This window comes from Vidua chalybeata, chromosome 9, assembly GCF_026979565.1.
Source record: "Vidua chalybeata isolate OUT-0048 chromosome 9, bVidCha1 merged haplotype, whole genome shotgun sequence".
Lineage (NCBI taxonomy): Eukaryota > Metazoa > Chordata > Aves > Passeriformes > Viduidae > Vidua > Vidua chalybeata.
The window spans coordinates 12,053,555-12,077,070 of NC_071538.1; the positions used below are offsets into that span (position 1 = coordinate 12,053,555).

Sequence of the window (23,516 nt, forward strand, 5' to 3'; positions counted from 1 at the left end):
CTGGGGAGGAGGAGAGAGTTTTCAGAGCAGAGGTTCTCTGTAGCTGGAGCGTTAGGATGTCTTGCTACCTAATTGCTTTAGAATATGTGGGCTTGAATGAGTCCTTTTTAATGAATAGTAGGCAAATACATAAATCACAAACCCCAAGCACCCAGACGGTGAAACACACACTAATGAAGACCTGACTTGGCTGGCAGGCGCGGAGTTGATCTGTAAAACACCGTGAATGTATCAGTTTTGAAGCGATATTTGTGAAAAGAAGCAAGTCTTCTGCGTGCTGCCCTTGTCTTTGATCCCTGCTGCTGCACACCTGCTCCTGCTCCGTACCATCCCTGCTGCAGCCCCATGGCAGTGCCTGCTGCCACTGCCTTCGAGGGAGAGCAGCCAGAGGGACCAGCTACCCTCTGTCTGCCCTCTCACCGCAGTGGGAGTGGGGAAAACAGTGCTCCCCCTTCCCCACTGCCTTCCCAATCTCAAATCCTCACCCTGTTGGTGGTGCCATTTGTGGGTTGGAGCTCCCCGGCTTTGTGCGTGGAGATTATCTGGAGATTCACCCGGTGCTGATCCAATGAACCAATGCAGCCTTACAAAGCTGAAGGGAAGGGTGCAGAGTTCTCTTTGTAATAAATCGCATGGCGTGAAAAAGGATTTCTTTACCTCCTTTCCTCCATTATTCTCCATATCTCACCTTGTGGAAATGGGTCTGTTAGGAAGAGATTTAGACTCACATGGCAGGAAAAACAAGCAGGGTGGGGAGAACTGAAGGTAAAGTAAGGCAGAATTCCTGGAGGTTTCTATAATTTGGAGATTCCAGGAAGAAGAGACACAACCTGAAAGAACAGGAAGAAGCCCTGAAAAATAAACCCAGCATGGGCCTTGGTACTAAATCCTTCCTCAGGATGTTGTCACTAAAGCAGCTGCATAAGGAATCCTTAAAAGCAGTGATGAGTTCAGTCCCAGAGGCAAAGGGTTTCTGTCCAGAGAGCTGCCCAGCAAGCTCGGTGCTGGTCTGAACATCTTTGGTTTTACTGAGTTGAGCTGGTAACCTCTTCAGATCTGGCTGCCTCCCAAGTAGGGAGGGATGAATACTGCAAAATGTTTCAGTTTCCAGTGCAATTTTGAAACTCATTTGCTTTGACTGAATTTGCACTGTGTTTATGTAAATTTATAAACACTGTAATAAATTTATCTACTTACAGAAAACAGAAATTTTAGAAAAAGGCTGGAAAACATTGGTGAAACACAAATTCTAATTCAACAAGAATATTCACAGAACCTGATTTAAATGAACATTCAGTCACGAAGCAGAAGCACAGCATGTGGTCTGTATATCTAGCACACTATAGCAAGCATAATCCAAAATTCAAACAATAGTAATCAGCTTAAATGCTTTAAATTACATACATGTCATTTTTGTGGCTGCAGTGACTATGTGACCAAAACCTAGGTTTTTACAGTAGGAATGAAGACCAAAATCAGGTAATAGCTGCAGGATGCTACTTTGCTTGTAGCTATCTATTCTGACTGTGTGTTTTTTGCTAATCTGGGAGAGTCTGTGCCAGCACATCATTCTCATCAGGCTCTCTGGCATTGTGACCTGCCATGTTCATAAGAGCATTCACGGGCATGATCATTAATGCTCTTGGAATGGGATACCCTCCAGTGCCCTTGTTCCAACCCTCACTAACTCTGAAGCTGTTTTTGTCTTCCCTTGTACCTCTTGGAGTCTGTAATGTTTCCTGATTTTTTTGTCTTCTGTGTCCCCCTTCTAAGATCATCCTTAAAGAGTCCTTTGATATAATTTAGGTTTCCCTCCACTTGTTAATTTTATACTGAACACATTGGTTTATTTACAGGACAAAATAAATGTAATCTGTATAGGGCAGATTTGGAGGCACTTTCTAAATTAGGGGAATGCTTACAGCCATGTGAGGAACTGCAGTGAAGCAAATGACAACACTTGCACTCTGAGTAAAAAAGCTGGTCTCAAATATTGAGAGATTTTGTACTCTTTTAGGACACACTTGTTTCCCACCATGGAGCTGCTGTTCCCAGAGCATATCTGTATTTCTACTTTGCCTACCCAGTGTTTGAAGCAGCAGGCAAACAGTTAAGCAGCGGAACCAGCTTAGTGTTCCAGAAATTAGCTGGTTTAAGACTGGGAGGATGAATTAAAAAGCAGCTCAAGATGCAATTTTTAAGTTACCCTGTTCAGGCTCTTGCATTGGAGGCATTAGCCATGGGGGAGATCCCATCAGCTGGGAGCAAGATAATAAAATGAATGCAGGATCTGTAATGGGCATGTGGGAGACTCTTGCCGTATGTTTTGGTCATGTCCTGATATACGTGAGCTTTGGGAGACAGTTCTACATCTAATAGAGTCAATAATCAAATCTGAAGTACCAAGGAACACAACTTGATGTTTCCTTAGAGAGGCCACAAGTTTGCAGCAGATGAATAAAGAGAGAATGTGGTAGATACAAATTTGTCTTTAGGCAAAAAGGAAAGAAAAAAGACTTAAAAACTGGCGGTGGGGAGAAAATATTACACTGTTTCCAGTCTGGAAAGAAATAGTAATGCCTACATCAGAAAGTTAATTAATTGTTGTTACATTGATAAATATGTGATATACTACATCAAAGACTAGCTTAATGATATTTGGAAATTAATTTGGATTCCTATTAAACAGAGCTCAAAGGAGCTTCCCAAATGAATAACTTGTTTGCTAAGCATTGCTTCCTTCTGTTTATAAAGTCTTTTCAAGTAAAGACAACTATTTTCAACTGTTCTTGTTGTTTTAAATGAACTATGAGATTCATCACCAGACATTCCTGACACATCCAAATACTGCAAATTGCAATGCCTTATTTAGGGTCTTATAAAAATTAGGTATTGCTTACCTCTTTTCTCTATGGGGATGACTTCGATAAAGTTATCTAAAAAACCCCAAATTTAATATTGACAGTATGCTCATTTTCTCTAGTGTTAAATATTATTAAAAGAAAATGTAAATGTGACACATTAACTATATATATACAGGTTCAGATTCTGAGCTCTTAAGAAAGTTTTTTTACAGTAAGAGTGTTGTTTTCTTGGGAACTGTGCCAAAATACAGTAAAACTCACGGCAGTTTCTGCTTTTATTAACTGAACCACTCATTCCTCTCATTCTGCTCTTCTGCCAGTTTTATCCTGGTGTAATTCCACCTACGTCTCTGGAAATACTTCTGGTTTTTATTAATGTCTATGAGTTCAAAAGAAGATAGGATTTTTTTTTTTAGAGCTGAGTGCAGAGAGTTTACATGCAGACAAAAAGAAGAGACAGAAATCTGACACAATATGCTGTAGAGTGGGATGGCAGCAGCTTTCTGAGTTGTCTATGGTTTTGTAGTTGTTTAGAATGTCCAGGGAAAAAACCCATCTGGTTTCTATACAAGCACAGAAGTGGCCACCACGACAAAGAGGTGGCTTCTGCACCCCAGCAAGCCACCCATGGCAGCAGTGATGGAGCTGCAGAGCTGCAGTTGGGTGTTTGAGCTCCCAGAGAGCTGATGGGTGGGTTGTGTCAGCCCAAGGAGCAAAGCAGCTCCTGCTTGCTTAGATACCCAGAAGAATTTTTACAAAAGAATGTCACATTAACTTTGTATCCTCTGGTTCATAGGAAAATATTTATTCATCAGGTTTGGAAATTAATTTCATCCTCTGGTTTCATCCTCTCACTTTTTTAAGCATTTCACCTCTCTTAGTTTTATTTTCCTTTCTCTTTGCCAATTAAAACTATGGTTTGGGTCTTCAGATTCTTAGAATTTTTTTTTTTTTTTTTTTTTTTTTTTTTGTCAAAGGATAGCACTGCTGGAGTGAATCTCTTGTTTGCATAGGTGTGTTTAAAAGATTAAGGCTGAACAGACATTCTTGTAATAGACATGGGATCAATGAAAGCTCTTCTTTTCTCAAGAAGCTTTAAGGCTTAGCAGCGAGGTTGATTTTTTTGTTTGTTTGTTTTAACTATAGAAGAAGTAGCATCTCTACCTGGGCTTCTATTATTTGTATGGTCTTCTACAGAAGTCCTGAGCAAGAATTTACCCAACTCATCCCAAGCTTAGCTTGAGATGACAAAGTTCTCTTCCTGCATGTATCAGTAGCCAAAGATTTTTCTAGGTGATCTCTGCAGCAGGCAAGGGACATGATTTCCCCCTTCTCCTACTTGTGCCACTTCCAGCTTTCAAATTTCTTTTTCAAATTTCAAATTTTAGATTTTGGTGCTCACTCTATCAACAGCCTGCTGAGTTTCAGTGCGGCCTCACAAAGAATTTGGATGCTACTCTGTGGGGCTGTGAGCAGCAGAATCCAAGTCAGGACAGTGTCCTGGGAGGGATCTGAGTCAGGGCAGGAAGGAGAAGCCAAGGTGGCATCCATGCTCCAACGCCTACAGGATCTGATGGCCAATAAGCATTTTAACTTGTTGATTTGGTTGGCTAACTTTTGTGTAGGCAGTTGCAGGAGGGGAGGAGACAGAGGACTGGGGTTAGTGGAACAGTGACATTCATGCTTTAAATCCCTTAAGCACAAACCTAATGGCCATTGATTACAATGCTCTGAACAGCCTTGCTGAGTCAGAGCCTGACTGAGGACAAGCTGAAGGTCCAGTTTGGTGGTGCAGTGTGTGAATCACCCTGATAGCTGCAGACCCTCAGCCAGAGCTCCAAGAGAAGGGAACCTCCAAGGTCAGGCAAGGCTGTTCCAGGGCCAGCCTGCCAAGCTGGGGAGAGGCAATGGATAAAGTGAGCCCAGGCTGTGGAAGGGAAGAAGGCTGGATGGCCAGAGCTGTTCCAGTTGATATTCTGCTGGTCACGTTATTTCTGAAAGGTGCCGTTGCTGCAGGCTTTCCTCAGGGGAGCGTTTGCTTTGTTTCCCTCATGAGAACAACATTTAACTACGTCAGCCACAGAATATAACCCTAATTCTGCAGCTGATCCGAGGAGAGGCCACTGCCCTGCTAAGCCTTTGTGTCTGTTTTTCGTGTGTGTGTGTGTGCAGGTGCTCCCTGATGGGGTTTGATCTGAACCGGCACTGGGCAAATCCCTCTCCGTGGGCTCATCCCACCCTGCACGGAGTGAAGGAGCTCATCATCGACATGTACAACAACCCGGTGAGTGGGGACAGCAGCTGCTGAGCCCCCCTTGTGCTGCAGGACCGACCCCCCCGCTGCAGGAGATCAGGGGACAGTTGTGCTTTCGCCACAGGAAGCATCAGAAGTGGAGAAGGCGCGTGAAATGAAGTTCAGCTCAGCTTAACTATGAAATAATTCTGAAAGCAGGGCCTAAATTCTGTTGAGCTGCTCTCATGCTCTGAGCTGGATTCAAAACAGCAGGCCCCCCAAACTGAATTAGGGAATGGCAGCAATGCTTAATCTGGGGCTCTGGCAGTGGTGGCTGTGTGGCGTGCAGTGCAGGAGGGGGAGAATATTTGCAAATATTATATAAACACACACACATACTCATGCTCACTCAGAGAAGCAGAGGTGTTCTTGAAGGTGAATTCTGAGCTAATCAGAGGAGATGGATTGAGGAGAATATGGAGAAGAGGAGTGGGAGGGAGGCAGACAGCTATTGAATGTTTGACATCAAAGTGCAGAAGGATTATTGAACGTGGCACCTAAGAAAAACTGCTGGGAAAAAAATGGAGATAGGGAGGAAAAAATCACTACCAAAAATAAGAGGAGATTTTATAGATTATTATTTTTTTCATTATAGGATTCCTGGTATTTGTCTTTTGTTTTTGCTTCTCACAATGGAGAGGGAATTTGAATCTTTAAGTCCCTGAAGTTTTGCTAATTTTTCCTTTTGTTTTTTTTCTTTCTTTCCTTTTTGTTTCTGTGAAAAAGGACCTAGCTTGCTTTGCTAATAAATAAAGAGGATTCTTACCCCTGGCTACATCATATATAGGATAAGACCTCCTTTAATTTAACTCCTGGTTTTCCCAATACATCTTAATTGGACTTTTTATCTTCCAGTAATACCTGTACAGAGGAGTTTTTAGGTAAAGGAACATAGGTTAATAGATAAGAACATTACATATGGACTGCAATCCAATTGCATAAGAAATATTTTCTTAGACCACTAATTGTTTGGCACAGAATTTGCCTTTCTGTTCTGTTTCTGCAGCACCTTGCGCTGTGCATTGTGCCTCTGACCAAGGCTCCTAAGCTCTATTAAAGTGATGATGATAATGGTGGAAAGGCACAGAAAGGAGCTTTGGAGCAAGTCTGGTCTTTCCTCTGTCTTCTACCCCAAAAAGCAAGAAAATTTTCCTTCTAGACAAGGGAGTGAGCATACAGATTGCTTTAAGAAGAGGTTTCTTTCCAAGAATGAAGAGGTCTTTAGACATCACAAGAAAGTTGGGCGTAGGGAAGTGCTTGTAGTCAGTAAGGCAACAAATCCTGGCACTATTAAAAGTCACTGTCAGTAAAGTACAGCTATTCTTGGAGGTAGGGGGAAGTGCTTTTCAGCTTCATCCCATTCTAAGGAATCTTTGAAAATTCTGGTAGCTTCCAGCTGTCCTGTGTGTGAAGAATGAATTAATTTGCTTTGGTGGCTAAAATGAAAAATAAAAAAAACTGTTTGGTGAGAGCTGATCTGAAATGGAAATATTTTTTTTCCTTAATTTTTCTGTCTTCCACTCTCCCCAGTGATCAACCTGAGATGAACCAGTTCCAGTTCATTTCTTTCTGAGGGAAAGAAAAGGGAGCCTTTTAAACACAAGTGCAATATTTAATTTTCAAGGTTATTTCATTTTTTAAAAAAATACTTTATAGATTTTTTTTTGATTAAGGTACCAGCAAAGTTCAGGTTTGCTCTTCAGAATTCCATTTCTTAGTGAATTAGCTACCCACCAAAAAACCTTCTTGTCTGGCCTTGTCAACACCAGCCTTTCTGGCAGTTTCAGGGATGCTCAGCAATGCAATGCATTGTATGGAATTACTGTTATTTTCAGGAAATACCAGATTATTAGTCCCTCTGATCCCAGTAATATTGGTATGAAAAGATGATATCCAAAGTGCTGGGACAAAATGGGGAAACATGCCAGCTGCCATGGGACTGTCCATGCACCATCCTGCTTTAGCAGTGACTGCTCCTTACTAAGTTATGACAGAGTGCCAGAATAAAACCTGCTTTGAATGCCTTCAGGCAGCTAAAAATTTTAGGTGCTTTTCTGGGGTAGAGTGTTACTTTCAGATGACTAATACATGATAGATGGCTGGCTGCATGCACAGGTGACCTGCTGCAGGAGAGCTGGTGTCAAACTGTGTCACATCAGGCATTTTGCATTTGAACACATCTGTCCTGCCACCCTCTCCTCATCTAAAGTCTCCCCACACTGGGGAAAATGAAATGAAATGCAAAACCCAATTCCCTGAGAAATTATATAATAAAAAAAAATAACCTTCATCCCTCCCAACGCAGACAGGATCTGCTGCGACAGGCTGCCCACAGGAGACTGGGTTGTTTAAAGCAAGAAGTTTGGCTTCCAGTTGCCATTGCAGAACAGCTCAGTGCAGGACTTTTAGATGTATTCATTCCCTTAAATCACTTAAGGAAAATTAGCTGCCATAAGACCATAAAACCATGTTTTAAATATTGCTGCATAGGAGGATTTTTCTTCTGCTCTGCAGTATGGGAGATAAGCTCTTTTCTTTGAAAAAAAGTTTATTCTGGAGCAGGGAGGATGAGTGACACAGAAATAAGTGAAGTGGGTATGAGGCACGCGCACAATGCCACAGCTACAGTGATTCCAGCACTGAGTGTTCCAAGGCTGAGTGTTTGCTGTAGTTACTGTATAAAAATAATCCAAAGCACTTGTGGTTCACTGTTCTTCTGGGTTTTACAAAGTGTGCTTATTTTATTTTATTTTTAAAGTGTTTCATAGTCTGTAGGACTCTTTAGGAGGGAATGGATGGGTCAAGAAATGAGAGAACAATAGGAAGCTTTTGATCTCCTTGCCACTGATTTTGACACGGTAACGCCGATGATCAATGCTATTATGTTGACCTACATGGAGTGAGGGGATATTCTCAGCCGTTTCTAATGGTATCAGTGTTGCAGATGAGACTGAAGTGATAGTCTCCTCTAGATCATGTGCTGCTGGCTGGGGATATTTCTGTTCTCAAGCACCTTTGCCTGCCCATACACGAGCGGGCAATGTCTTCCCACCACTCCACCTGATGATACCTGTTGATGGTTTCCCTGTCTGTGCTGGAGCAGGTAGCAGAATTATCTCAGAACATGAATGTGTTGTTTAAACCATCTCACCTGGCTCTTGTTTGCAGTTTGTTAAAGCATGTTCATGTGAGCCATTCCAGCACCCTTTAAAAACGGATTTAGTGAGTGCACTCCGGCTGTGTGTTCGGTGTCAGCGGAGTTCCCCCAATATGAGCACTGTGATATGGCCTTTACTCACAGGTGCTGGTGTTATTCTCCCATCTAGACCTCTCCCTCACCGAGTTCTCCAAATGGAAAACTCCCACATAATAAGCAGCTACTCAGTGTTTTACCTTCAGTGTTCATTGTGCAGCCTTGTCCTGTGTTTACTGTGCCCTACGCAGATCCTGCTCTGAAGACAGGACTGTTAATCTCCTCGTAGGCTCTGTTGTTCTGCTCATTGCTATACCCTGGGAGCATTGCAGAGTGTGGAGTTTGGGGGGGTGGGGAGGGGACCCCTGTGAGAGACAAATATTTCATCCTTGTGTGGATAGGAAACAGTTATGATCACACCTACTCATTTGTGATAGATGGTTTAGGATGCCTGGAATCAGATTTGTTTCATGTCATTCAGCAAAGACTGATACCTGCACTTTGTACCTAAGCCTTGCTTCTACAAGGAAGATTGGGATAGACTATTTCTGTCATTTGGTTCTCCTAGGACCTAGGAGACAAGGAATAGGCTGTGATTGACCATTTGGGATGAATCTGTTTCAAGTAATTTGTTCCTCCCAAGTGAAATGCAGACATGAGATTCATGGCTCTCAGGCACTCTCACTGCAACGCTGAACTTTGTGTTCTTTCTTCCATGTTTCTTCTGTTCTTCCTGTTTTCCACCTCATGTTGAATTGAGGCTGGAGTCCTACAAGCAGATGATTCCTTTGCTAGATGCTGTTCACCTTGTGCCCTGAGTGAGCCAGAGACCCGTCCAAAACTAAAACAACCCACTTACCTGGGATGTGCTTCTTAACTAGAATCTCCTTTGTCATGCACACATACACTAAAATTTAAATTATTTCTGCAAAACTGACTTTTCTGTATCCATTCCTGACTTTGGAGTGCTTGATGTTGCAGTCCTTGCATACTTTTAATACTATTCTGGGTGAAAGTTTTCAATGCAAAATGAAAGCCCCAGCATGCTAAACTCTGAGTCATTTGCTGGGCTGGAACTTTTAGATCCACCACACAGACATCTGCCACAGGGGCTGATGAATTAGCTGATAGAGGATGGCAATCTGCTATTGCTGTGGACAGGAAAGAGGGAGGGAAGGAGCCTGTGGGGTTTGGGGGGTATCTGCTGACAAGAGCATTAGTAATAAGATAGGATGAGTAAACATAATACTGTAGGCATGGGGAGGGTTGCTATTTAAGGGTGAATGACACCTTTTATGTTTTTGAGGAGGTTTTTCTAAGATCCCGTGTGCAGGCTCAGATTTGAACAAAATCATTATTTTCCAATCTTCCTGTCTCTGAGGAGGCCTAGCTTTTGATCCAGGTAGGTTTGAGTGGGCAAGCAGTAAGAGTATAGGGGAATTAGCCTGGTAAGTCAATGTAACTGGATTCTTCAGCAGATGACTGCGTTCCTCTTCAGAAAGAGAATATATTTGCTTTCTTCCAAAGTTTTTGAACATACAGTTCTCTGGGTCTGTGTTATCATCTCTCCCCAGGCCCTTCTTTAGAGGCTGATGGGTGTCCTCCTAGGGCTGGCTCCCCTCAGAACATCCTGCACCTCACTACTGCAGGAAGACGGCAGAGAGAGCTTGTTTTGGGGAAAAAGGCCTGATCTCTGAGTTCCAGCTTGTGGCTTATAAGCCCTGGTAACAGAAAACAGGTGAGGGTGAAGGTTGAGTGCTGTGTGTAACAGGTGAGCTCCCAGATGAAGCTCCCTCCTCTGTAACTCATCAGAGCTGCCTGTCCTGTCCAGCCAGGTGGTTTCTCTAGGTTTCCCCATTGCCAAGGAGTACAACCCCTTTCCCCTGGCTGTGCTCACAGACTTCCTTTCCATTTCCTGTTTCTGCCATTCTGGTTCTGTGTTTTCATTGCTGTCAGAAGGTTCAGCAGGTGTTCTTACCATCCAGACCACTCCCTAGCTCTTTCCAAGATGCAATTGGGTGTTGATGCTTGATGAAGTCCTTCCATCAGTGCCCATCTTGGTGCTGCTCTGTTTCAGACACATTTAAGCCACCCACTGCCAATGCTGTTGTTCAGCCTACATCTTTTCTAGGCCTCCAGCAGCACCATTTAGAGTGTACTGTCAAGGAGAGTTGTGACTGTGCAGGAGCTGTGGTGTTGTGGGACTGCTCCACATGCAGCTCATCCACTTTCCCCATTATCCTCAACTTTTGCAGTGAAACAAATCAGGATTTTTGTTTTTTTTTCTCTTATCCCTGCCATACTTTGAGAGAGGCATTCTGTTTTTATGGAAAACTAAGTCACAAAACATAGAATCCTGGAACTGATACTTTGCAGGTTGCAACTATCCCCAGTGGCAGCATTGCTTTAGTGACCTCACATCCTCTCTGCCTTGTGCAGTGCCACATTCTTCACCAGACAACTCCACATTTAGAAAAATGCAGCTGGTCTCCAAGATGTGTGTGCTTTGCTGGAGAGTGACATAAATTTTATTTTTGTCAGTCCTGTAAAGTGTGTCAATCTTAGAGGCTCTGCTTCCACTCATCTCCTGAAATGATGTTGTTAGTATTACCATCAATGTGATACTGGATATTTGACAAGTAAAGTATAACAACAGATTTTGCAAGGTTTTCACATCAAAAGTGTACATTTAGGCTTCTTATGCTATAAGCCCTCAAGTAGCATTTTCTAATCTAACATTTGAATGACTGCAAGCAATTGTTTTCTCTTCAAAAATTCTTCTTTTCTCTCATCATGTCCCCTGTTCCTGTTATAAATTGGAGCAGCAAACTGGAAAATATTTTACTGGAAAATCATAAACTCATTCTCATTCTAGCTGAAGCCAGTTTGGATGTTAATAGATGTTTGGAAAGGCTGTGGGTTGGGGTTTGGTGTTGTTCAGAACTCACTTGGAGCCAAACAGATCAGCTGAGATCTGCATCATCTGGTGTGGGGAGTCATAGCAGATTAACACAGGGTAATGAGCTCTGTAACATCACACACTACCTGGCTCCATTTTGCTGTTAGCAGAGCTCCTACCCTTCTTTCCCCTGCTAAACAACTCAGTGAATAATCATTTTTAACTCAATATTGAATTTTAAAAACACACTAGGAAGAGATACTCAGACAGTCCTTCAGACACCCTGGGCTGTCATTTGTGCCTCATGGTTTTCACTCCAATATCAAAACAACCATTGCCAGGCACCATCTTTTGCCAACAATTCTCAGGATAATACAGTATAAATTATTCTGAGTTCTTAGGCAGAATGGCCAACATGCTGCCTCCTATTTCTCTCCTCCTGAAGCTCATGCAGTGTGTGTTCAGCTGTGGTAGCCCTGTGGCCACTTGCTATGGCAATGCTCGTGTTCGTGCCACTTTGTTGATGTTGCAGAAGTGCCCTGTACCACTTCTCTCATGCAACTCCCTGTTGAATGAAGTGTAAATTTTCAGTATTTTGAAAATATCTCTCTTATTTCAGTTCTTTGTTGAACAGTAGCAAGGACAACCTTTCTCTCAGTGCTGTAATTTAGCAATCTGATTACTCATCATTGTCTGATTCCACAGATTGTGGATTTTGACTATTTCACACCTTCCTCTTGGACCAGCATAATCAGAGTTACTAATGTTCTAGCTAACATCCTACTTCATATAGGCTGTTTAAAAGTATTCCCATTAAACTTTGGTATCTGCTGACAGAAGCAAAGGTGGTATGCATGATCAGTTCGGTAGCTACGGCATTTTCTGATTAGCAATCTTATCTGTGAGAGTTCAGAACTCCTCGGTTCCTTTCATACAATTTTAACAATTCTACTTCCTGGAGTAAACATTCTCTCTTGATCTAGTAATATGTTCTATGTTTATACCTGGTGAAGCAGCTTCTGATCTTAGCAACTTTCTTCCCACAGTCCTTTAAACACATACAGTATTCAAAGAAACTTGCAAATAGCAGAGCTGGTTTTACACTAGAACAGATTATTTGCAGGATATGCTGAATCTTTGCCACTGGTGGGTTTTATGACAGGTATTTATTGGAAAAAGGTTTAGATAGAGTTAATTCCCTTTTGAGGCAGTTGAATACACTCAATAAACTCTACAGATTTCCTTCTCATCTCCAATTAATCTATGATTTTTGTCCCTTCCCTTTGATTTGTTTTCAACAAAAACAAATGTTTTTGTTTTCTTCATAAATATAAATGTATATATAGAAGTGAATATATAATTTCTCTGGTAACTTTTAGGAATCATTAACACTGTTAGGTGAAGTTCCACCTGCAACTGTGAACTCCTTGTTAAAGTGAAAGTCATGGAAGGGATTGCTATTCAGGCCAACCAGTGCTAATAGTCTTATTTTTTGCTAAGTAACATTTATATTTTGAAATTATAAATCACATTTCATCTAAACTAGACAGGCTTTTTGGCTGGTTTTGTTTTGTTTTGATCACACTTGCGTGTTCACAGTCTAGCTCTGGATGATGCTCCACTGTATTTTTGTCAAATACTCCAGACTCTCCAGGAAACAAGTCTGAAATGTGTCTGCAGCTACCAAATTTCTCTCTGTTTGTACTCAGTCACTGTGCTAATCATTTCATAGTGGTAATCTCTGACACAGGTTGTGGTTTCTTTGGTTGTCTGAGGATTTTTTTGCTATCCCTTTTGGTAATGTTTTTATCTAGAATAGGAACAGTTTCAGGTAAAACAAATAACACAAAGAAGAATAAAATTGTGTAATCACAGTGACTAAAATTTTCTTTTTTTCAACACGATAAGGGCCAGTTTTCATTTGTACCTGACAGTTCTAAGCTGTTGTTCTCCATGATACTCAGACACCTGCATGGAGCACTGCAGGCAGATCAGTGTGTGGTTCACTATCATATCTCTAGATAAGTGTCCCTTTACTCAACTCTGATATTCTCAGAGGTTGTGTTAATTCTTGCATTCTGTGACATGGAGTGTCTGTGTGTAGTACCATCAATTACTGCTCCGAACTTCTGAACCAGTTTTGGGTTTTTTTCCAGGAGTTTGCCATTCTGAGGAATCTCTGTGCTGCTGCTTTTTGTTTGGGGCAGACATGTTAGTTATGACCTCCACTTTGCAGTGATCTACTGTACACCTTATCTTCTCTTCCAGGTGTTTTATTGCTATTACATGGAACTTATGGTGTTGCTTTCTTAGTTTTAGCTCAGCATCTCAGTCTCTTTCCATGACTCTTTAGAGCCTTTAGTCAAACTCCTCTCTTTTACCTTGGATCAAAATATTATCCATCAAAGCTTTAGTATCCTCTCTACCATCAAAACATGGTTGTATTTTCCTGGGATGTGCCTAGGGGGCTGAACACAACTCAAATATCCCTCTGAGGAAATAGTGTCTCCTAAAATAGTTTTTTGAAGATGTACAGCCATGTTCTCTATTTTTCTGGGGGCATCTGCCAGCACCCTGCTGATGAATCAGAGCTGTCTTTTCAAAGAATTTACCCCTTGCCAATGGAGGAAAACATTCCCTTTATATAATACATGTATTTTTTTTTCTTGGGCTGGGTGTACAAGAGGGGTTCAGCATGGATTCTTTTCTGCCTCTGTTGCACCTTGTTCCTGCTTATACATTCTGTAATTCTTATGGATGTGATGTTATTGAATTCCTCTTATCATCTGCACTGGGGAGAGAGGGTTTTGGATTTTTTAATTTTAAGTAACATTAATCAGGGAGTGGCTGACATGTTCAGTGCTGCATTGAGAGTTTCCTAGAGTCTGGGAGATATCATTAAGCTCCTCCTCAGTAATTCTGGTTTCATGTTTCTCCTCCCCTTCTCAGTTTCTCAGTGAGACACGGGAGTTTGAGATATTTTTTTTAGCCACTTATGAAAAACTCCCCCTTCGCATCTGCTCCTTCCCCAAGTGCTTCTATAAAGTGATTCAGAGTCAAGGTCACTGACAAGTCTGCTTCAGTGCTTGCATTTGAACTGCTGAGCACCGAGGAGAATGAGCTCCTGCACAATACAGCACTCAATTCCAGCTGCCTCTTGCCAGAGCTTCTTAGAGTCAGGGCTTCTCACAGGATGCAAGTGGAAATGCCTGGAATGAGCTGATCCATTTTATTTTTCCCACTTCAGAAGGTGTTGGGACCATGCCCTTTGTTCAGTTTTCCTGGGATTGCATTTGCCTTTTAAGACACAGGGGCAAAGTCACTGCCAGTGCTTTTTTATTTGATACAAAAGAGCTCTTAGTATTCAAAAATTATTTAGAGACAGCTGGCCAAGTGTTTGACCTAACTAAGTCTGTTCATGCTATTCTACTGGTGTGAGATAGCAGTAATAGAGCCAGTGGACAATTAGCCCAGTGTATGCAATGAAGATGGGTAAAGTGAAATGCTGATTTAAAATGAGAATATTGACATAATAGCATCTCAATCAGGCAGCACTGGAATAGCAGTGTAAAATTATACACTAATAACAGAGGAAACAAAGCCAGCAGAGGAGTGACATTACAGTTCAAAGAAAGATCAGAAGCAAAAAAGAGAATAGAAGAAGAAGAAAAAAAAAGGCAGGGAGTGGAATTGTATCAACAAGTACTGAAAAATCCCACAATCTCTGTGCATTAAAATTCCATGTGAAAATGGGATGGTAGCTCTAAGCACCTTTATTGTCATGCTCAGAATTGCCACAGAAGCAATGAGGACTCCAAGAATGTAATGGCAGAGCCTGATTAAGGGTCATGATTAAAGTTGATATAGAAATCACATTTATAGACTTTAAAAATGGCATCTTCTGGAAGCAAGAAATCAAAGAGCCTGAAAGAGAAGAGCAAATTTTTTTTTAAATTTATCACTTAGTAAGGATTAAGTGTTGATTGAAGATGCACCTGTCATAGAAACATTCCGTAATAATAAATATAAACATGCTCAAATTCATCATTCTTGGTGGAATATAAAAACCAAAAAGACCTTAGAATGGCGCATACTTCTGTAAGGGTGCCAACATAAAATGGAAAAGAAGTCTAAAAGCAGTAGCTAAAAGGGCAAACCAGAACAAAATAACACTTTGAGGTGACATGGCAGCTATATAAAATCACCATTTTAGGATGCATTTTTGCAGCTTTACCTTTAGAGAGTGTGTTATCCCTATTTGAAAAACTCCGTAACTTTATCAAAAGTTACATGAGAAGTTAGCAAAGGGGATTATTAGACTGAAGAAGGTCATTAGCATTAAAGGACACCCTTTGAAGTCTTGCCCAAATGAACTAAGGTAAAAAAATTCACAGTACACTCTGGCAAGTTAAATGCAAACCCATAATAACAGCGGACAAAAACAATTTTGAAGAATAACTTGCTAAAGGCATAAAAACTAATAATAAAAACTTTTTCAAACACATCAGAGGCAAGAAGCCTGCCTGAAGGTCTATAAGGTTGATAGATGATCAAGATGTAAAAGAAGTGCTCAAGGAAAAGAAGGTCTTTCCAGAAAAGCTAAATGAGTTATTTGCTTTGGTGTTCACAGTGAGGAGCCTAAAGGGAATTCCCAAATTAGAGCTGCTCTTTATGGGAGACAAGTCAGATAACATGGATAACAGTGGTTTAATGGGAGCTTTCATTTTTGAAAGTGGAATTTATACATCTGCTAGGCTTTTTTCGGGGGTTTGATGAGCATGAAGATAAATGCAGTCAACCTGTTGCCTATTTTGAATTTCTGAAAAGCATTGGTAAATTTCTAACCAAATTATTTTAAAGAGGTGAAGAATCCAAGTTGTCTTGGATGATCCGAGCTTTTTTAGTTGCATTGTTTCCTTAAACATCCTGTGCTGACCACATCCAGGGATCTGTGTGGCTGTTCTTTCATGAGCATGTGCATGGCAAAGAAAACACAGCTCCTGCTACTGCTCTCTGACACAGCCTCTTGTACTGTTCCCTGATTAAAGTAGGTGTGGCTGTTTGATGGCTGGATTGGCACTATCAGGTTTGTGAACAATCAGTAGTGGTTGTTCTGTCTAAAAAAGGGCTCTGTTCTGTCCTGTGTACCTCTGCATTCCTGTAATTCTGATGCTTGGGAGCATCTGAATTTTAGTGGAGTTGCTTTGCAGTGCCATACAAAAAAAAAAAAAAAAAAAAAGTGAAACTGTGTTTTGATGGGAAACGTTTACATACTATGTGATTTCCCTGGATAAAAGATCATTATCCTCAGGGGAGGCCATTATATTGTCTTTGTGACAATATGCAGAGGTATAGGATAGGCCCACTGATTTCTTGGCATATGCCATTCCAAAACAGTAATCCCAGATAATCCTGTAGACAGGATTCTCCACTGCTTATTTTCAGTTCGTGCCTGGTTTATTGTGTCAACCAGAGCCCATGCCTGACAACAGGAACCCTGTGAGAAAAACAGAGCAACTGCCTAACAGCTGAAAGGAAGGTAACTAATGGATCCAGTGGGGATATTTAGGCAGATAGGTTTTAGTTACAGAGTGAGTGACTAGAGCTGAACGAATAATACTTCTGCAAAGTATAATAGGTATCCTTTATGATTTCAAGTTGCCAGAATATTTTCCTTTTGCAAACTCATCCTATGAGGATTGTAACAAAGCAGAGCTGCTTCCAGAGTTGTTATTTTCCTTAAACCTGAAAAACTGCTCTTTTAGTTTCTTAGGCATCAGAAAATAGCTTAATGCTGGTAGCATTACTAGCTGGCTTTTGCAGGCAGCAACCCTGCAGTTCTGCATATGTTTTCTTGATCTAGAGCCCAGTTTAAGCTGTTGAATGGGGTCTGTGTCTCTAATGTTCCCTAAGTGCAATTATGAAAAGAAATTGCTTATTTGAATCATTAATCAGTCTCTGGATGGCTGCAAGTTCTTATATTTCATGGCTGGTTTCCATGATGTATATGACCTACTCCTAGCATTGCTCAAGCTGCACTGGAACAAGACTTAATTCCTACTCTTGTTAAAGCTTTTTTAGCGACTTCCTTCACTAGTTTATGCTTAGAAACTCTCCCAGACCGAAAGGACCACTATATGAAAACATTCTGGAAAGGCTCCTCAGAAAAGAAAACTGAATTAGTAGCTTAAATCTTTCAAGTTAGTGTTACACGACAGATCAATGTTTCCTATGTGGATGCATTCACTCATCTCTTCAGAATCTGATTACTATATGCCTTGTGAAAAATCTAATTAAAATTAATGTATTAATTAACAGAAGTTTAATTTTCTTCTTGTCAGGAGATACATCATGATGTTGGAATTTTACCACATCAAAGTTAGCAGTAGTCCCCATCTTAAAAGTATTTTGAAAGCTTCTGCTTGCTGTCTTCTGCAGTGCTGACACCAGTGGATCAATAGGTTTTTAAAAGCAGACAGGAATCACCGTGATAATCTAGTCTGACTTACAAAGTACTAAATATCATCCATCATGGTTTTCCTAAATGGGCTTCAAAGTCTGAGCTTCCCCAACTTCTGGTGGTTTAGCTGTTAGAGAAAATGACTGATCTAAAGGAGCTTAGAGGATTTATCTCACAAGAGCATCTGGAATATCAAATCTTTCTCCAAATATCTTCAAAACTCCATTCCTGTGCTGGTAAGGTGGTTTTCTTTAAACGAATTCTTTTCTTAAAAAAAAAAAAAATTATTTCTTTTTCTCTTCAGTACATCTACCTTCTGGGAAGTGACATATAGGAAACTGCAGTATAGAGCTGGATTACTGAGCTGGGTCATTTTGCTGGCCTGAGCTGCAGAATCTGACCATACTTTATGTGATAAATCTGCCAGAGCATGCTGAAAGCCAGGGATACTCCAACGTGTGAGCTGCCTCCTTCATTTCTGTGGGGCTTGTTTGTGTTCCAGGGTGACTCCTTTAGAGACAATGCTGATAATTATTTCATTATTTCTCAAGACATAGGAAGGATCACATTACGAAGACTGATAATCCTGGATTCACATAAATGTATATCTGAGAGACATAGAGAGTTGCTTGAGCATAAACAGCAAAATTTAAGTTAACACACACCATGAAGTGTATGAGCAGGGAGAGAAAATCAACAGTGTGTTTGATACTGCTGAAAAGGGAGCTCAGCAAAATAATGCGTGTGCCAAGTTTGTAAAAGCACTGCAGCTTTGCTCCCTCCTTCATCCTGGTGGTTGTGCCTGGTTTATAGAATCACAGGACACTTAGGTTTGGGAAGGACCTCCAGAGATCATCCAGCCCCCTCCAAGGCAGGGTCACCTGGAGCAGGTTACACAGGAACACGTCTAGGTGGGTTTGGAATGTCTCCAGAGAGGGAAATCCATAACCTCCCTGGTCAGCCTGTCCCAGTGTCCTGCTCAGTGTGCAGAATTTCTTCTTTGTGTTGAGGCTCACCCCACTGGCCCCCCTTGGCCACAAGGACACTGCCAGCTCATAGCCAAGGTTGACAACAACCCTTTATATGTGTTGATGTATAGAATCTAACAGGGGTTTTTGGTAGTTTTGGTGCTTTTTCCCAATTAACAACATGGCATAATATGTAATGCTATTAGTATTATCATGTGATTTTGTTAAATAGGTTGTTGCTTTAAATCTTTTTATTTTTGGCCTGTCCCCTGGAAGTTTCATTTTTAACTGTGAGAATATCTTGCATTTAGGTTTTGCTTTTCAATAGCACCCTCTGAAATAGGATCTTGTCCTGTCTCATTGAATCTTGAAGACAAGCCTCTGAAGTTTAAATGCAAGTTAGGAATCAGTTTATGCCCTACTGAAATGTAGTCACCTCTGGAAAAGACCCCATCAGCAGAGCACTATTTGAAGGCTGTTTACTTAGATGTGCATCAAGAAAAATCTATTTCTGTTCTGAGTCCAGCTATTCTATTGTTTTGTATTTTTTGAAAATAAACTGCCTTCATCTCAGTATTGGTCTTCTGCTAGGGAATTTGTGGTGGTTTATGACTTCCCCCAAAAAGGATATTCACTGTAGAATTAAATCTCAGCAGGAGTAGATTTAATCCTCCCTGATGACTTGTAGTCTATGGAAACATTATTGCCTGTGCTTGGTTGGTGAGTCTGCCCTTCAGGAACTGGATGTTCTCCTCTTGCTGCAGTTAACTCACGCAATAGAGACAGCTTTTTATTCTGTTTATGTCCCTTGATAATGGCTGTATTGATCTGGCCTGATGTAAGCAAAGGTTCACAGTTCGCCCAATGTTGCTAAGGGTACCAGACTATTACTGCCACCAGCAGACACATTCCATCATCCCCCAGCCACAGAGTGTGAAAGCTGGAGCAGCAGGATGCCACATGTTGGTGACTCAGGAAAATGGCACGTGTCAGAATCTGGCATATGTCACACTTGGATGCTGCTAAAATTAGAGCATATTTTTTGTCATTCTTGTTTTGACTGCCAGGCAATGCAGGAGCATTTAAAGGTTAGCCTAATTTTCACTTGTTTGGAAACATAAGTCACAATGACAACGGTGCAAAACCACCTACGAATTCTGTTTTCAAATAACTCTGCATTCCTTTCTTTGAAAAAATTATCAAAGTGGCTAAAGCTGCCCTGAGCCAGGAGTAAGAAGGGTGAGGAAGGTAGGGTGTTGTCCAGCCTGACAGCTCTGGGCAAATTACTTCATCATCTTCTTGCTTGTTCAGTTCAACAAGGAATTTTCACTAGAAAGCAAAAGCCAGGAGAAAAGGTTTTGATCCTGAGTTTTTACTTGTGGCAACTCCAAGCAGAGCTGCAGGAGTGGGAACTGCTGAATCTCCTAATACTGCTGGGGGAGTTTGGCTCTTTGTTTAGAAAAAAAAATTAAGTATGTGTACTTGATTTTCCTAGCACAAACCCCCAGTTGTCCCTGGAAATAAGAAATAATATTCCAGCTCTGCAATGATGAATATGTCTCACCATGACAGAATACTTTGACCTGTTTTAGTCTACTTTAAAAGCAAGACGCCTGACACCATAGCTGGTGGTGAGAGAACAGGATTAACTACAAGATCAGTAGGTTGGGTTTTTTCCCCCCAGAGTCCAAGGTGGAGGATAGATTAGCTGATTTAAAGTGAAAACTGTTTTCATCTTTTTTCCTTCTCCTTGAGAGCTGGAAAATGCTGGTTGCTTGATCCCATCTCATCCTGGTCGTAGTCTCTTGATTCCATTCTCCAAGTGGCATGGTTACCTTCTAACAAGATTAGAGAAAGGGAGGGAGTAAATGCTCAGTTGTCCTCCAGACACCCTTAGAAAGGGTGATTTGGAGTGGGTTGCCAGGAGAAGTGGTGCAATGAGCCCCATCCAACCCTATTTACAGTTGTCATAGCAGTGGATTGTTCTCTGCAAAACCAAATATTTAGCAGTTATTTTGTGTTAGTCAAACTGAGATATACCACTGTTGTATAAGGTGGGACTCTGGACAGAGTGTTTGCAAATGAATTTGTTGATTTCAGCAGTGTTGTAATGGGAAAGGGCAATGAAAATGGCTACCATAACAGCCATTGTGATTTTATGTTACTAGTGAAAATAACTTCAAATGCAGTTTGCTAGTTCTGAAACACAGAAATTCATCCAAGTAGAGCATTATTTTAGTTTTCAGTCTTTTTTTGAGAGTGCCAGTATATTTGACTGAAGTCAGTGGAAGCTGTAAATGATCACTGTGACTGCTTTTAGCCATGCAGATTGATTTATCACCTGAACCATTAATATCTGTGCACTGAGAGCAGTGGGGAAAGTGTATGTGTATATGTCTATACATATTTTGCACCTACAGTATATTTTATGCATTGTTTTCCTGACGATTATGCATTTTGCAAAGGAATTTATCTGCATCTCTTCCCCGTGGAGTTGAGAAGTATGATTGGATCTAGTTGTGCTGCAGTTTGGGGAGAGGCTGGAGCATCTGAAATAAAGCTTGGGAGCCATTTACCAGGCTATTACAAAAGCTGTGGTCTGCACTGGGTACCCAGGCCCAAAATGCCAGGGAGAAGCTGCCATCTGGCTTTGCAGGCTGGCCAGCATCAGAAGGGTCTGTGCTAATTGGAGCACAGCCCCTCAGTCAGCTGTGGGGAGCCATCCCGCAGGAACCTGGAGACTGACTGGAAGAGCTGATAGGAATTTTCCTTCTCTGACTTGTGTGATGCAGGGTTGGATGGAGGGCACTGCCAGCTGCCACCCTCGTTCAGGAGCCTGTAGAGAGAATAAAGCTGCTTGGGCTCACTGGCTCTATACCCCAGCTAATTTTGTTAATAACGAAGTCAATGTCCTCTTGAACCTCACTGGGACTTGATGGGGTATTTTAGGATTTTTATCCTTTGGACTGGAAATGACAGAACAGACTGCAGACAGAGCATATTGGATCATCTCCTCCTAAGTGCAGATTTCATCTCACCATGGATTTCTTCAGCTTAGTAGAGTTGTAGTAATGCACAGGTGAAGCTATTTCACTGTATGAAAGGCTGTCACTTCAATAAACAAAATAACTAGTTCTGGTAAGCAAGCAAGTGAATGCTGTTTAGATGTCTCTGAGCTTTATTATTTTACTACCAGTAGATTCCATTTATTTTAACTTTCCTCTGCTCATCTGAACTGATTATGTAGCCTAAGCTTTTCTCATGGTGCTACTCAGTCCTTTTGCATTAAAATTAAAGGAGAGGAGAAGGGTGAGATTCAAAAATTCAGAAGGCAAAGTGACTTATGTTTAAAAACTAAGAATGTGGAAAGAGCCACTTTGGCTGTAACAGTTTGACATCAGAAATTGTATTTGCAAAATGAAGATATTTTTATGATCTACTTTTTTTCTCCCCATTTTCAATACCTTTAAAAATGCATCTGGTAATGGCTTTCAGAAACAGCTCTTGGACAGGATATGTATGAAAAACCTTGCTGAAATTTTGCTGAAGGTACAAAAGGACAAATATTCAGCCAGACAAATGGAGACAGAAGGGCACAGGGAGGATGTTAGCTTTCCCCTGAACTTCTTGTAGCAGTAAGCATTTTAAAGTCATTTTGAATAACCTCATGGAATATGAGTGAAAACAGCTTTACTGTACTTTGGGCAATAACTGAGCTGGCTTGACATATTTTGTGAGTTGACATCCTTGAATGTAATAAAGTGCATGGATTGAATTTAGGAGCAAAATAAATAACACACAGGTTATTAAACTCCCTATGTTATTCATGACCATCTTGCATTTAGCAAAACTTTCCTTTCTGAAGACTGCTGCAAGCTGCCATGGGAAATCTGGTCTGTCCCAGGGGAGCAATGCAGGAGCCCAGGGAACGCCACAGCAGGCACATGGCTGATTTTAGAGCATACAGAACCTTGCTGAGGCATTAAGGTGGTGTGCTAAGAGCAAAAAACCTTCTAAGAAATAGCTCATTACACTCAAGGGGGCTGCTGATTATTCTTATGGTATTCTAGGAGGGGTGACCAGTCTTCCTCTACAATGTCCAGCCAAACGAGGAGGAATCTTGAGACAAAAAACTCCACTTGTCTATTTTTAAAGGTGCGTCAGAAAGAAAAATTAATGACAAATTTTTCTTGAGGGGCTGCCTGGTGCCAAGTGGCTTCCAGGTATTCAATCACCTGGCAGCAGCTTCAAGGGATCATAGAGGTATGTGTGAGGGATAGATAAGGGTGCTTGGGAAGAAATGGCATTTATTCTGAATAAAGATGGATCTGCAGCCTCCCTACTGGCATGTAATCCTTGCAGTTCTGAGGTTATTTTAATCAGCCTTAGGAGATCTCCTCTTAAATCTGGCTGTCATTCAAATGGATTTGGCCACTGCAGTAGTGGCAGGGCCACAGCCAGCTGTGGAGCACACTGCTGTCCCCACCACAGCACATGAGGAATCAGTTTCTGTGTTAAGCTGTGCCTGCAGAGCCCAAGGGAACAGGAAAGTGAGCCTACCTTGATGGGAGTGGAGGGGAGCAGTCCTGAATCAAATGAAGCATGTGCCTTTGTCAGAAGTATTGGGCATGTTGTGGGTGGCTGAGTCCGTGCAAGGAAAAATAATTACTGTTGTTGCCAAACCCACCTATTTTGTAATTTGGTCAGATTCTGTGCCCTTGTTAACTGTATGTAAACTTCAAACCTTATAGTGGACACATTTGGGCAGATAGAACATTCCAGCTCCCTACTTTATCCTTCCTAATCTATCAGTGCTTTAAAAGTTAGACTAAAGTTTCC

At 41.3% G+C, this 23,516-nt stretch overlaps 1 protein-coding gene across 1 annotated transcript in view; it reads left to right on the forward strand.

The window, feature by feature from the left end:
* The window catches only part of LOC128792413 (cytosolic carboxypeptidase 6-like), a 163,472-nt gene that overhangs the window by 30,549 nt on the left and 109,407 nt on the right, over positions 1-23,516 (forward strand). The window contains exon 3 of the mRNA XM_053950822.1: positions 5,037-5,148. Within this exon, the coding sequence (XP_053806797.1) occupies positions 5,037-5,148 (112 nt within the window). The remainder of the gene's footprint in view (positions 1-5,036; positions 5,149-23,516) is intronic.